The 14,513-nt window shown below is 38.0% G+C and overlaps 1 protein-coding gene across 3 annotated transcripts in view; it reads right to left on the bottom strand.

Moving 5' to 3' along the window:
* Nucleotides 1–14,513, bottom strand: part of jak1 (Janus kinase 1) — a 42,212-nt gene that overhangs the window by 26,269 nt on the left and 1,430 nt on the right. The window contains exons 1-4 of one of the 3 annotated variants that reach the window (XM_072684254.1): nt 13,543–13,665; nt 9,216–9,421; nt 4,337–4,460; nt 136–289 (exon numbers count right to left, since the gene is read on the bottom strand). In XM_072684254.1, coding sequence (XP_072540355.1) covers nt 136–289; nt 4,337–4,460; nt 9,216–9,414 — 477 coding nt within the window. In that variant the 5' untranslated portion in view covers nt 9,415–9,421; nt 13,543–13,665. Of the gene's footprint in view, nt 1–135; nt 290–4,336; nt 4,461–9,215; nt 9,422–9,590; nt 9,813–13,542; nt 13,666–14,513 lie in introns of those variants that run through there. The other 2 variants (XM_072684252.1, XM_072684253.1) reach the window with 2 other exon arrangements.

The following is a 14,513-nucleotide window of genomic DNA, read 5'->3' as shown; positions in this document are numbered from 1 at the left end:
AATAACCACAGAGCCACTACATGGACCTACCTTCCTACATGGACCTACATAAAATATAGAAGTCTTGTTTATTTCAATAACAGATTCTTCTGTGCTTAGACAGATGCCTCTGGGTTTTTTTCCCCCTACACTCACCTGAGCAAACAGGTAGTCGAGAGAGGCAGCGTCCAGCAGAGGCGTCCCATCGGGGCCTTTTGGAGTGCTTAAACCCCCCTTCTGTTTGCTCAAAGAATGCCGCCACACTGGAGAATCGCTTTCAGACGTGCCGTGCCAGTTTGTGAAATAGAATCTGCAGGAACAGGGAGTAAGTTTAGGTAGTGCAAGCATAGACTTGTTGAGAAGTGTGCATGTTAGAAAAAAGATGCAAGTTATCTTCATTGAAGTGGTACATGTTTATGTGTTCATGTACTTTGAACCAACATGACGATGGAAAAGGACAGAGCAACCTGCTCTAAAAGCAGACGTTTATAATGTACTGCAGTGTATTTGGCTGCAATATGTAAACAATGGGACGTCTCTTGTATTGTATGTAAATAGTCAGGGTGCGTGCACCACAGAGGTGCCACATGAGCAGAGAATCATCGTAAACAGGAAGTCACACAGGTAAAAAAAAAGGAGAGCTGTGTAGTGTGCCACAGCGGAAGAGAGTGAGTGCAAAAGTTGACCATAACCTGTTTGTGTGCACAACAGGTATACTACACACGCAAGCGCAATGTAACTCTAGATACTCCAGCTGACTATTGACTCCAGTCTCAAAAGGAAGGCATGGGGAATCTGGAGTCTTCCTGTATGTAATATGTTTCATTATCTTACTTAAGGGCTTTTTAGGCAAGAAAAGGCAACACAGAGTGACATAAGATTTAAAGCAGAAATAAAAGACAGAAATAGAAGTGGCACATAGACAAAAGATGAACAAAATAAGCTATGAAAGGTCATGATAATCTGTCTTTATAGACCGTTCTCCTTTTTGCTTCTAGTGCACTTTATTTGGGGACCATATTCAGTTCTCTTTTAGTTCAAGAAGAAAAACTAAAACAATTAAGCGCAGGCCCAGTCTTTGCTCTGCACACAGTGGAATAGAGCTGATGAGATGGCATGAAGGCAGTGGGCAGAAAACATAAAAAACAAAGTATTTTCCCCAAAGTTGAACTTCTACTGGAAGGGCAACTTCTACTGATGAGCAATTTAGTTTAATATTTCTATTTTAATCTAATTTTATATTCAATAGTTTTAGTTAAACAGCATTTTACTGACCAATATTATTGTCTCTTTAAAAATCTCACAGATATTTGTATTATTTTAACCATTATAGTATTTTGTTTGCAGTTTCCCCAATTCACACTGTATTCCTGTCATATAGCTAAACAGTAATGTAAAATACATGAATTATTGCCGCAAATAATAATATATTAACACTGAATTAGATTGACCACGTGGACAATCTAGTCCAGTGTTATCAGCCAACTGATAAATTGGCTGGGCTCTAATAAGAGCTACACTTGCCAACACTTCATCAGGAAGACCTGTACACCTATTTATTCATGCAATTATCTAATCAGACAAATCATGCTGCAGCAGTGTAATGCATAAAACGTCATTCAAACATGGGCGGGCAGCTTGAGGTAATGTTCGCATCAACCTTTAGAACGGGGAACAATTGCGACCTCAGTGCTTTAGATCGTTTGATTGTTGGTGCCAGATTGACTGATTTGAGCATTACTAATGCTGCTCTCCTGGGATTTTCAGACATAACAGTTTTGCGGACTGAAAGGCCTGTTGATAAGAGATGTCAGCTGAAAATGGCCAGACTGGTCTGACCTAACGGGAAGGCTACAGCAACGCAGATAACCACTCTGCACAACTGTGGAGAGCAGAAAAAACATTTCAGCTTTTCTAATCTCAATGCACAACACATCGAACCTTGAGGCAGATGGGCTACAACAACAGAAAAGCCTGTATCTTTTTAAATCAATCATTCAATAAATGTTAAACCGGCTTTCTGACAACAACTGCAAGCGTTAAACTGCTCTGAATCTGGAGAGGAAGCTGGATGTCATTAGCTTAGTCAGCAGGATCACAGTCTGCTCAGCACAGAACAAATTCAAGTTTGGCTGACTTGACCTGATCCCACTTATAAACATTTAGACGAGAATGCAAAGTCGAGTGACTGCTGTCGGGAGTAATGTTAACAGAGAGACAAAATGAGACTGTTCTGCCATGTTTGGACTCATAGCCGTCCAGCTGGGCATAGATAAGTTAGCTAGAAGGCTAAACACCACAGCACAGCTAACTTAGGTTCCAATCAACACGTTCAGAGGATAAAGCCTCCTATCCGAGAGCACAAAGTCGAGCAAATGGTCTTAGAAGAGCTTTTAGGTCCATTTAGTAGACTGGTTCATCCAGGTTAGCTTGCTTTCTCTTATATTTAAACTCGCAAATTAAATACATTTTTTCCCCACCTGTTTTCAGAGCATGACTGTACCAATCGGTGAGCTCCCACCATGCCTCCACCCTGTGGCTCTCTTAAAGGCACTAGACACATCAGACAAGTCGAAATTTTGCAATACCATCCCCATTTTAAGGTACCCTCAACACTGCAGTATGTCAATAATTTATAAATCAATCATTTTTAAATAGTTCTGACTAGAGGAGGATGGGTCCCCCTTGTGAGTCTTGGTTCCTCTCAGCTCTGAGTTTTTCCTTGCCACTGTCGCCTTTGGCTGCTCATTGGGGATCTTAGGTTTCCATGTCTTCTAATGTTGTTGATTTCTTGTCTTTTTTTTTTTACTAATTACTGATTGTCTAAAGCTGTTTTGTGACAACACCAGTTGTAAAAAGCGTTACACACAAATTTGATTTGATATGCGATATTACCGTTATACCTACCTACCCATTTCATACACATGACAAGTTCAGTGTTAGTCAGTGACCTTCCCAGTTTCCTCTTCTCTTAAGTTTACGTTCCATGTTATGTTATAATTATTATTATTAGAATTGGCCCAACTATAAATGAAATGCTATCAAAGGTGAGTTTTTAGTTTTTAGCAATGTCTTTAATGGGGTGCAGTGGGGGTTGTCAGTTTTTCTGCTCACATGACAAAATGAAGCATTTAAACACTTTGTACAATTTGTAATCTAATGTTTTTATTAAAAAGCTATTTGTGAGTTGACAACAATACAGACTATATGACATTTACGTTCATTTTTTCAAAACACCTTCTATAGCTTACAGCTTTGCAGCCTTACTCACGCAAACCCAGAACTGTAGGGACAACAGTAAGCAAACATTTCATGCCCATATGTAATGAAAAGGGCACTGGCCCACATTGTTTGCAATACCACAGTATGTTGCAAAACCCTCCCAGGCATGTTTGCTCTCGTTTGGCAGCAGGTAACTTTTGGGTTATGTAGCCATTATGAACAGCCAAACTTGCAGCTTGCTTTATGCATTTGTATCATTCTTTCTAAGAATTTAACAAGCAAAATTAAGCCTGATTAAAGCTGGATTATTATGGGCAGTCGCTGTGGTTAACATTTTGGTTGAATTACATACAATAACATTCAAAAGACCATATCATTTTTAAGAGCCAGTAATAAGTTGGAAGTGAACAGCCTTCTGTACCTGACCGAACCTGAACCTCCCTCAGTAACAGTAGCCCTTTTTCACTCCTCCTCTTGCTAATGATAGCAATACAACCAGCTAAAAGATGTGGCAGAGCAGTGTGTTGTTATTGTTGTTATTGATATTGCTGTGTGACATATTCTTATTCACTGGTTTCTTGATCAAAAATGTAGTTTGTGATTCAAACAAAATACAAATATACTTTGAGTATAAATATAATATCTAGATTTGTCTGTTCAAGGTCTTTATACACAATATGTCCAAACGTTTGTGGACACCCCTTCTAATGATTGCTGACACAGCTGTGCAAATGCACACACACCGCTTGTCTAGAGTGTTCTCTGGATTGGGTGCGCCCGCCAATACTTCTGGGATAAGTTGGAGAGTTGGGGATCAGGTGGAGTGGTGATCATCCAACATCCTGACCTCAGTAATGCTCTTGTTACTGCTAAGTAGACCATCAACACCACTAGAACTCTGGATGGTTTTACATGTCAAACATAAGAATGGTAACAGTTGACAGGTAACAGTAAAAGTTCAACTACAGCCTGATTTAAAACCTGAGGATTACTCTTTTCTCATAACTATAATAAATATGATCATAATAACCAATGCTTATGAGTTTCCACAATCATAAACCACAAACCTCCTTCAGGAATATGTTCTTCACAAAGACATATATAAATAAAATTTATCTGTTGCTTGATTTCTTACCTCATTCGGTAATGAAGCTTAATACTGGTGTCTTCAGTGACCTTGAACACATGATTTGGAGCATACCAGAGGTTCTGACTCTCTTCATACAGAGCAAACAGGTTGTGGCACAGGGGTGAAATACCTGAAACAGTAATACACATGACAATTAGCAAGAGCTACCAAATACTTTCATTTCGCACATACATGGGTGTCTATAAGGGAGTGAATGAATAGCAAAAGACTGGAGTCAAGATTTACCTGGTGTTTAAGAAACATTGTACAGTTTGACAACATGAACTATTAAAGACATTATGAGACCATGGGAAAATAACTGAAAGTTTAATGTTGTGTATAATCAACAATTTTACCATTTTACCACATTAAACAAGGGATTTCAACATCAAGGTAAGTTTTTATCTGCAGAATCTGTCAGGTTAAACATTTGAGTCTTGCTCAGATCATTCTTGCAGACAAGCAATAAATCATTGAAAAGGGTTGTTTAGTAAAGGCAGTGGTTTTCTGCCAGATTTAAAGGATTTTACAAAAAACGTTAGAACAATTCTTCTATATATGTTAAAAAAAAAAAAGAAAAGAAAAAAAAAAAAAATCAGGACATCCCATGAAACCCTTTGTCTTTTTTAACATATTTAAATATACGGACATTTGATCTTCACTTGAACAATATTAAAAGATGTCAGTAATGTAACTAAACACATAAAACTCAAGAAATGTCTTTTAAACATCATTTGTAAAATCATTGATAGAAATGCAATTTTCTTGTGAGGAAATATAATAAACAGGGACACCCTATGCCCTAATAACTGGTATTTCCCCTTTTGGCTGAAATAACCTCAATTGGACATTTCCTATAACCATCACTAGACATCAACTAGACTAAAGTTTTTCCCACTCCTCCATGCAGAATTCCTTACACATATGACCTATGACATTTCCTCTCTCTGATATAATTCTCTATTATATCACAGAGAGGAAAATTATATGATGGAGATTTTGCCAAGCCCTGTTGCAGCAAAGTGGCCTCAAATCATAGCATATCCACCTCCATGTTTCACAGCTGATATGGATTCTTTCAACAGCGAGAGTTTCCTCCTTGCACATCTCCCATGGAAATCTTGTGAGTTACTGCACTTTGACATCAACTGCGGCAAGAGCTACCTGTAGGTCCCGTGATGACATTTTAGGGCTATTGGAGACATCTTTACACATCTTGTGGTCTGCTCTTGGGCTAAACTAGCTAGGACGGTCTGACCTGGCCATGCTGGCAGCTGTTCTCCACTTGTAAAGTTGTTTGTGGGACAGTGGTGGCTCAGCGGTTAGGGCTCCAGGCTATTGATGACAGGGTTGTGGATTCGATACCTGGGCTCAGCAAGCTGCCGCTGTTGGGCCCTTGAGCAAGGCTCTTCACCCTCTCTGGGCGCTGGAGATGGCTGCACACCGCTCTGGTTGTGTGTGCTCACTGCCCCTAGTTCACTTGTGTATGTGTGTGTTTAACACCTCGATTGGGTCAAATGCAGAGGACACATTTAGCTGCACATAGTACAGTGCCAAATACTTTAACCTTTACCTTAAATTATTGTCCAGACAGTAAAACAGCGGAGGTGTTCTGAAATCGTTTAAATCTCTTCATAGACTCAAAAACATCTACAACCTTCTTTCTGAAGGCCTTAGAGAGCTCTTCGGATATGGTCATGGAATAACACCCTCTTCAACAATCAGGAGCAAACCAAACGAAATGTCTGAGTTTTAAACCAAACAGGCTCTTCCACAATCCTCTCTTATCATGTTCTAATCATCTGCAGCTGATGCGATGCACCCGATTCTAATTTTAGGTGTTTCAAGTAGTATTAAATGTGGCGGTGTTCTAACTTTATTTTTTTATTAATGACATTTTACAAATGATTTTAAAAAGACATTAATTCAGTTTTATGTGTTGTATTACCTCCATCTATCAATATTGTTCAAATGAAGATCAAATGTCCGTATGTTAAATAAGACAAAGGTGTTCATGGGGTGTCCGACTTAATTTCACATGACTGTAGCACTACAAAGGGTTCCACTATTGTTATGAGCCAGAGAGAACCCTGTTCCAGTATTATACAGAACCTTCTTGGTCTTTCTTCTTACATGGACCAACATATTTTTGATAAATATGCCTCGCATGGGTGACCTGATTCTAACTGCAAGCACAGTTCATTAGGTGGTTCAATCTTAATGCAGCATAATGGACAGAATTTAGCATTTCATTCAGAATAGATTTGAGGGATGAACACAGATCATGTGTTAGGATATGCTAAAGAAAATATACAATGAACAAGCAATAAAAAAATTGGACATTTTATATACTAACGAATGCAACCAAGAAAATAACTGAGCGCCTTACTAAATGAACTAAGCATAAATCCTTTTACAAGCAATGGCAGGGGAATGGAATTTTGAATTAGAGAGCTTGTTCACATTAACATGATCAAAACTACAAACCTACACTGACTGAAAAACTGAAATACAGACAGAAATGAACCGTACAGTAATCCACATTTTAAGCATGTGTCAAGTCATTTAATTTGTCTGAGACAAATTTACAGATGCACACTGATACAAAAGACATACACATTATCAGTGTGTTAACAATACAAAGTAGCCCATTTATTATACATGAGTATTGCTCCCAACACAGTGATGACGGCTCGATGAGTAAAGGCTTCAAAGTGCTGTTTCCACATGACATCATTTTCTAATGACCTTTTGCTAATTTAGGACTGAATTCACTAGAAAGTATGACTGAATTATGAGGCAGTTAATGCTCCAGTGCATCGAAAGCATTTAGCTGAATTCTAGTCTTGCATAAACTTCCCTTTCCTCTCTCACTGCCCAGGCTAACCCGTGGTCTTGGCCACAGCACAGCTCAGAGGAAACTCTGGGTTTGACTTCACAACACAGCAGCCATTTTATGTCTAAGAATTGACTGGGAGCCAAAAGCTCGAACATTCCTTTCCACTTGGAGACGTTGAGGGGAGTCACTGCATGCTTCTACATGTCAAACAACAAGCAGGAACAATACCCCTACTGTTATACAATCTCATTTGAATGCAATTATTTTGCTTTTATGAAACCTGTATACCTATAGCTCACTCTACAGTTTAGAGATCAGGATTTGCATTTTTCCTTTCCATATGCAAAACTGCTTCTGTTTCAAGACTGTGCGCTCTCTTGTCTAAACATACAATAAAAAGACAGGGCTTTGTTAACAAAGAAAAAAGCACTAGTAATAAAACAGATCTCTGGCAAGGCAGAGTTAAGCATTTAAACAATGCATAAACAGCTTCAATATGGGGGTATTAACATCTAAAGAGCATGGACAATTGGTTATTTCCTTTACTTCACTTTTTTACATTTACCATGTACAATTAAAGTGTTTAAACAACTGAGCTATCAAATATCTGATATTACAACACAAAATTTAACTCATCTCTAAGACAACATTCAAGATAAGTCAGACAAATAACTTATAGAATTAAAGCAATACTTGCTGATAACCTTAAAACCAAAGCAGCAGCCCAGCACTGGCACTGGCACTGAACAATGGCACTAATAGCACTTGTCATGGCAGTGTCTTACCAGCATAAGACAAGATTAGCATTAGAAAAGACTTCTAAATTCCGTATGTATCCTGAACTTTGCATATTTTTACCAGTCCCCTCACTAACACGGATGAAATCTTTGCTTGGTAGGTTTATGATAGCCGGAATACTACACTGCACAGCAAATTTGCAAGATGTTAAACCCTAAGTATACAATTTAACAACAACACAGTGTTGATTTTGCTGTGTATCCAATCCACCAAAGTTGCTCAAATTAGTACTAAGCAATACTAAAACTAGGGGCGCTTTCACACCTATAGTTCTTCACACCTATGCTCTAAACTTGGAGCATTTCCCCCATGATTTGGTTTGTTTTCACAAAAGGAAAAACCAAGTGCACCAAAATGCCTCAACAAACCCTGTAAGGACATTCTCTCTAATTAGTCAGACCTGTGTTCTGGACTAGAGCATATTTCTGTGTAATTTAATATGAAATGACGTCAGAAATGGCATTTGTAATTACTTGGGAAGTACACCAGGTTAGGGTCTAGCTGCGAGAGGCAGCTGGGAGTATACCTGATAGTTGAGTTGGATCAAGGCTTTAGTGAACAGCTAAAGTTGATGAAAATCAGATGAAAATCACCTTTTGTGTATGTATCTCCATCATAGGACAGTACCCAATACTGTCCAAAACTCTACAAGAACAAAGCCAAACTGAGGATCTCAGCCAAAAAGCTATTTCCCTCAAACCTGACATATATCTATATCAATATGTTCCACCAGTTTGGCTGCAGCTAGAAAAACAGTCACTCCACTGTGAAATTAGATTTAAACTCATTTTCAAAAACTCCTTTTTGAAAATGACAGAAAGCAAAATTAGTGAAGCCGTTTAGCACAATTATAATGAGAGGAACAATTAGAGAAGGCAGCACACATATTACACAAACTCATTACGCTCACAGAAAGCCATTGCAACAGAGGACCATTGATTCAGAGCAGTGAATGAACATCTGACAGTCTCCTTCTCTGTTCTCATTTCCATCAGCTAAGAAGTCCACTAATATTTGACTAATATACACTTCTCTGTTTTAGGGAGCTAAAAACAAAGTGTGCTCTGAATGATAAAGACGTGTCTATAATTACATAAAGCAACGAGCAACCTTCACAACCTTAACCTGTCTGAATGTGTTTACAGTGGTAATCAAGAGGTGCTTACAGATCCCCACCTCTACTTAGGATTAAAAGGGCATATAAGTGTCTGTATGCGTGTGTGTGTGTGTGTGTGTGTGTGTACATACGACATCTCTTGGCAGCCTCTACACACAAGTCCTCAGCAGTGTGGCAGTCTTTAAAGTACTCAAGCTGGTTGGTGTCGGGCAGGTAAAAGTGAATCTCCAGGCCTTTCATGACAGCAGGCACCGTCAGCTCAGCCTTCTTCTGCTTCTTCATCTTCCCACACAGTTGCCTGCCCAGCTCCATGACTGCTAGCTTTGGCATCCAGACACTGCAGTAGGGAGGGAGAAAGAAAGAGAGAGAGAGAGAGAGAGAGAGAGAGAGAGAGAGAGAGAGAGAGAGAGAGAGAGAAAGAGCACAGCATTTACAGATGTGTCCAGTCACAAGGTTTCTCATGAGTAATGATGATGTAAATTTAATGATATTTACATTACACAGACCTCTTACATTCTTTAAGCCATGAATGAAGGCTTTTCCCTGCCATAAGAATGGAATGAGAATGAACTGGTTCTAATTAATACAATAGGATCGCATTTAATGGTTCTGTGTTACAAGATCTTGTACAACAAATCAAGGGTCTATTCAGCTGGATTCCCCGGCACAGAGGCAGTGGTATACGTGCCCACATACTACATTCTTACATACTCTAAAGTCAACTGGTTTTTGTAGAGCCCTGACAACTCAGACACATCTGGATGCTTAAATGGTTCTTGAGTTTTCAAAATCTTACATTGCACCAAAAGGGTTCCAGTATCATTAAGAGTGGAAGAACACCTTTTTCAGTACTCTATAAAACCATCTTTGATTAGAGGGTAATTTAACTACTAGCACCACAGGAAAATCTCTATTACAACACCTGTCAATAAACTGGCTGACGGTCAGTGGCAGGTATTTGGATTATTCTCACAAAACATGTCAAATACTGAAACAAAGAATGTACGAAGATATCCACTCGCTTCGGTATAGTGTAAGATAACTGCTCAGAAGAATGATGGGCATCAGACAGATGTTCAGATTTGTCAGATATTTATTCCAAACTGGCAGGTAATGGTGTATTTATTGAACTCCAGAAGAGCAGACCGTTTAGCTGAGGGCCACATGCATACTTCATGTATGACACATATGTAATTTTCAAGGCAATGTGAACTGTAAAAAGAAATCAGATTTGGGCCACTTTCATATGTGGTACTGTATACATAATGCCTGTTACTATAGTTAGATTTTGGGTCTTTCAGGTTGAGTGAGAAAGCGTAGGACAGGTAAATAAAGAAACTAGCTGACTAGTTTAAAATCAATCTGATCTCTGACATAAGTCACATTAAGATAACAATAATGTGACTGATCAAAAAAATTACTGGAGCCACTTTTACCTGCTGTATGAACATAGCCTAAAGAATCAGCATTTCATTGTATCATTTGGAGTTCGACAACGTTAAAATGTGATAACTAAAATATAAATAAATAAAAATAATATTTATAAATAATTAAATGTTAAAACTTAATGTAGCATCCAGTCCTGCCATCGTTCGGGATCGGCCTCCGGGATCGGGCCCAAATTACGGATCAGTCCTTCTCTATATATTCTTGGAATTTATTTTTTTTCCCCTGGGGTCCACCTATAATGTTTATAATTTGTCTTTAAAGTCCAAAAACGGTCAAAACTTCAATCTTTCTGTATCCCTTAGAATGAAACAGGCTGTTTCTTCTTGTTTCTGTTCCTTAAAGACTGATATAAGATAAATGAGCTCTTTTCTGACCGGCTGTTCTGTATTGTGAGTTATTACACTCCTGGAAATTGCAGTATGGTTTAGCAGGGCTAAACTGGGAGATGCTGAATAGGAGGCGATACAGTGTGTAAGGGAGTCGGTTCTCGTGACATCAGAGAAACCGTGATTTCAAAAAGGGTATGTTTTAACAGTGTATAAGATAAGATCGGATAAGATAAGATAAATCACAGCAGCAAAGAGATAGCAAGACACTCAGATGCAAAACGTAGATAAATTACCAATATATATGCAATATAAATAATAGAAGTAAAAAATATATATATTGTTAAGTGTTACTTTAAACATTTTTACTTCATTAAAGCGAGGGACATTTAGTTTTATAATATAGGAAACTTTCAAATTCAAATATTCAACAGGAAACACTAAGAGAAGCAGAACCCACTGGCCTAACTTGCACACCAAATTATATTTAATTCAGTAATTAATAAAAAAAATAATGCCACAACACTTATTATTATTATTATTATTATTATTAATAATAATAAGCAACATCCACTTCCTACAATAAAGCATTCCAGTCACTCCAGTTCACTCACTCCGATTAAAACTGAGAATGGAAAAGCCCACCTCACTGAACAGCTGTATTTGCATTTGTAGGAGGATCACTGCTGTATTTAAGCATGAGCTTCCAAACTTCCAAAATCAAGAACAGAGTCTCTACGGGCCTTTAACGTGTATCAGCTTCACATGTGGTAGGAATGTGCAATGTACTGTTATCAATACTAAATTATGCAATATTCATATCACAAACACTTTTTATAGTGCTGTGTGACCATCCAGACCAATCTCAAACACTCTCAAATGTTTGTAATCATACAGTGAAAACTCAGCACTGCTGAGATACAGACACTGTGTGCAGAGAAAACTCAGCACTGAGAACAGTTTGGCCTTGTGTTTGAAACCTTCATGCATCGTAGTTCACTTGTACAGATTGAGAACAGCACAAGTGGGTGTCACCCTCACATACTGCTTACAGGCTCGTTCTCATATTACTATCAATCTTATCATATAATACCATTTCTATGACGCCTTTCCAAGCAGCCCTGACTTCCTTACAGAAGGTTAGTACATCTGATCTTTTTTTAAGCAAAACTCTTCACAGCAGATTTAGCACTATTTTACCACTATCCGAATTATAAAGAACAAGGAGATGCATGAAGGTTCACTGTTCATTTTGAATAGCAAATATAATAGTCATATATGCATTGCAGACACAGGGACTCCTGGAAGTCACTGAAGGAAAAATCTGTACGTTTCTGTAAGTTTCTCCACAATGAACAATTTCACACCAAACCACCCTGAATGACTTTGTTTACATCTCAACTGTTAAATTGTACAGAAATATGCATGTACTATAAACATTGGTAAACATTCACATGCTTTTACAAGTGGCCCTGGCTCCCCAGCATTTACTGTAACAATGCTGGTGAGTTTTTCTCTTCCGTTCCTGACATATTTTACGTGTAGGCTATTTTAACTTCCTTATTCAGTTGTGTTTACTTAACCCACTAAACGTTGCTTCATGGTTTCAACACCATGTTGTAGATTCATATTATAAATGCAGAACTGTTTCAGCTTTAACTCATGGAAACGAGGGGGAGGAGGGGGTAAACTTTCAGGTATCTATTTTCTAATCACATGAATTAGAATATACAGTAGGTACAGTCTTGATTTGCAGGAAGAAAAGGGCATTATCATGTACAGTTATGTCCACATCCTTTACAGTTCTACAATTTTAGAACACTCCCATATATCCCAAGTCCCAAGTGCAGATTTAAACCAGGAAATACGAATAAAAATGAAGCGTAATTGTCATTTATAATGTAGCTAAGTTTGTCGTTAATTGGTTAACATTACATGTTAATAATTTTGTCATTTAAAACAACTGTGTCAAGGTTAAAGGGAATTAATTAGTTAAATGTTCAGGATGTAAACAAAGTCATTTAAAGGGGTCTGGTGTGAAATGCTCTGTTCTAGAGAAACCAGCTTTTAACTGGTGACAGTGTTGATGATAGCAACCAGTGTAATGCCTCTAAAAGCTACATTACAGAAAGGTAATACATCCAGCGATGTTCTGCATGTGTTGCCTGATGCCAGAGACACTGTTTTATGATTGCTGTGATGACGCTTTTATCTATAAATCCATTTAAGGTGGAGAGGTACATGCAGGCAACGCAAGCAAAACAGCTACAAAGAAGAAAACCTTTTCAGAATTGACTCGGATTTGACATTTATCAAAATGACACATAACGACTCGTGTAGATTTACTGGTGGCTGTGGACTATAATTATAAAGTATTGTAGTTATGTGTTGTAGACATCACCATCTCTGCTTTCTATCACCACCTCTGAACGAAGTCAGTATGTTTCCCCTCCATAACGCACCCTCTCATATTAAACCACTCAATCACTTCACTTTTGATATCTCAATGATTCAATTAAGCAGAAATGTAGACAAATCAATTAAATCCATCTTTAAAGACCCGCTTCCTTTGGAACGTATTCAGAAAAATAAGCCTAAAATCTAATTGTGAAACTTCCTGCCACTCAAAAACACACGTTTACATAGCTGTCTTCACTGAGAGACAAAACAAAGAGTTCCTTACTACTTTTCCTGACAACACCAGCCATGATATCCCACTGGGTCCACGGAGCTTGCGTGAGTATCATTTATGTCACCATTGTTCTACACCACTTCGTTTCCTGTCTGTGTCGAAACGCAGCACTCTGTGATCACCCTTTCAGTGCTCAAAACCCTCGAACTGTTCTTCTGGTTGACGAGCAGCATCCGACTGATTCACACATATGTACGTGTACGTCAAGAAACTCTAAAGGTCATCCTGTTCGCAGGGTCTTAATGATCATCATGAAACTCCTTCAAATATTGACACTGTTTTACAGATTTTACGTCAGTTTATGGTCTTTGAAGCAGTTCATCATCATCATCATCATCGCTACCATGGCAAATTGCTATTGCTTATCCTTTATTTGTCTTGTTAGGTTTGTCTAATATCCACTGAAGACTTACAAGCTTTTTTGCAATGCTACAAAAAATATTTTTAAAATAATACATATATATATATAAATAAATACATCACATATAATATAATCCACCTATAATACAAAACTGAGCATTTTGTCAGCTTACTGATGGTAAATATGACCACATTTAAGCTTTACCAGAAGCTTAGAGCTGAATTAATTTGAGCTTGGCTTTAAAACAGCAGGGTTTTGGCCCACAAACGGTCTAGAATCTAGTCCTAGTCCTGGATAAAAAAAAAAAAAGAAAAAGATATTTACTCTCTTGACAAAATATAGTCACCATATTTGCCATAATTATATCTGAAATGACTAAGCGTTCAGCAGCATGGAGAACCGACTTCCTCCAGTCCCTTTTTTAAACCTGCTCAATCATCCATTCCTCTCAAATGAAAAGAAACCTCATACACGAAAATAATGAGAAGACGAATACAGGAAACATCTGATTTCATAATGACAAAATGTAAAAATAGGGGGATGTTTGGGAGATTTGGAGGTGTTTTTAGACATTTTTTTTTAGGTATTGAAAAAAATAACA

The sequence above is a fragment of the Salminus brasiliensis genome, chromosome 7, assembly GCF_030463535.1.
Source record: "Salminus brasiliensis chromosome 7, fSalBra1.hap2, whole genome shotgun sequence".
Taxonomy (NCBI): domain Eukaryota; kingdom Metazoa; phylum Chordata; class Actinopteri; order Characiformes; family Bryconidae; genus Salminus; species Salminus brasiliensis.
This window is presented reverse-complemented; position numbering and strand designations above follow the sequence as displayed.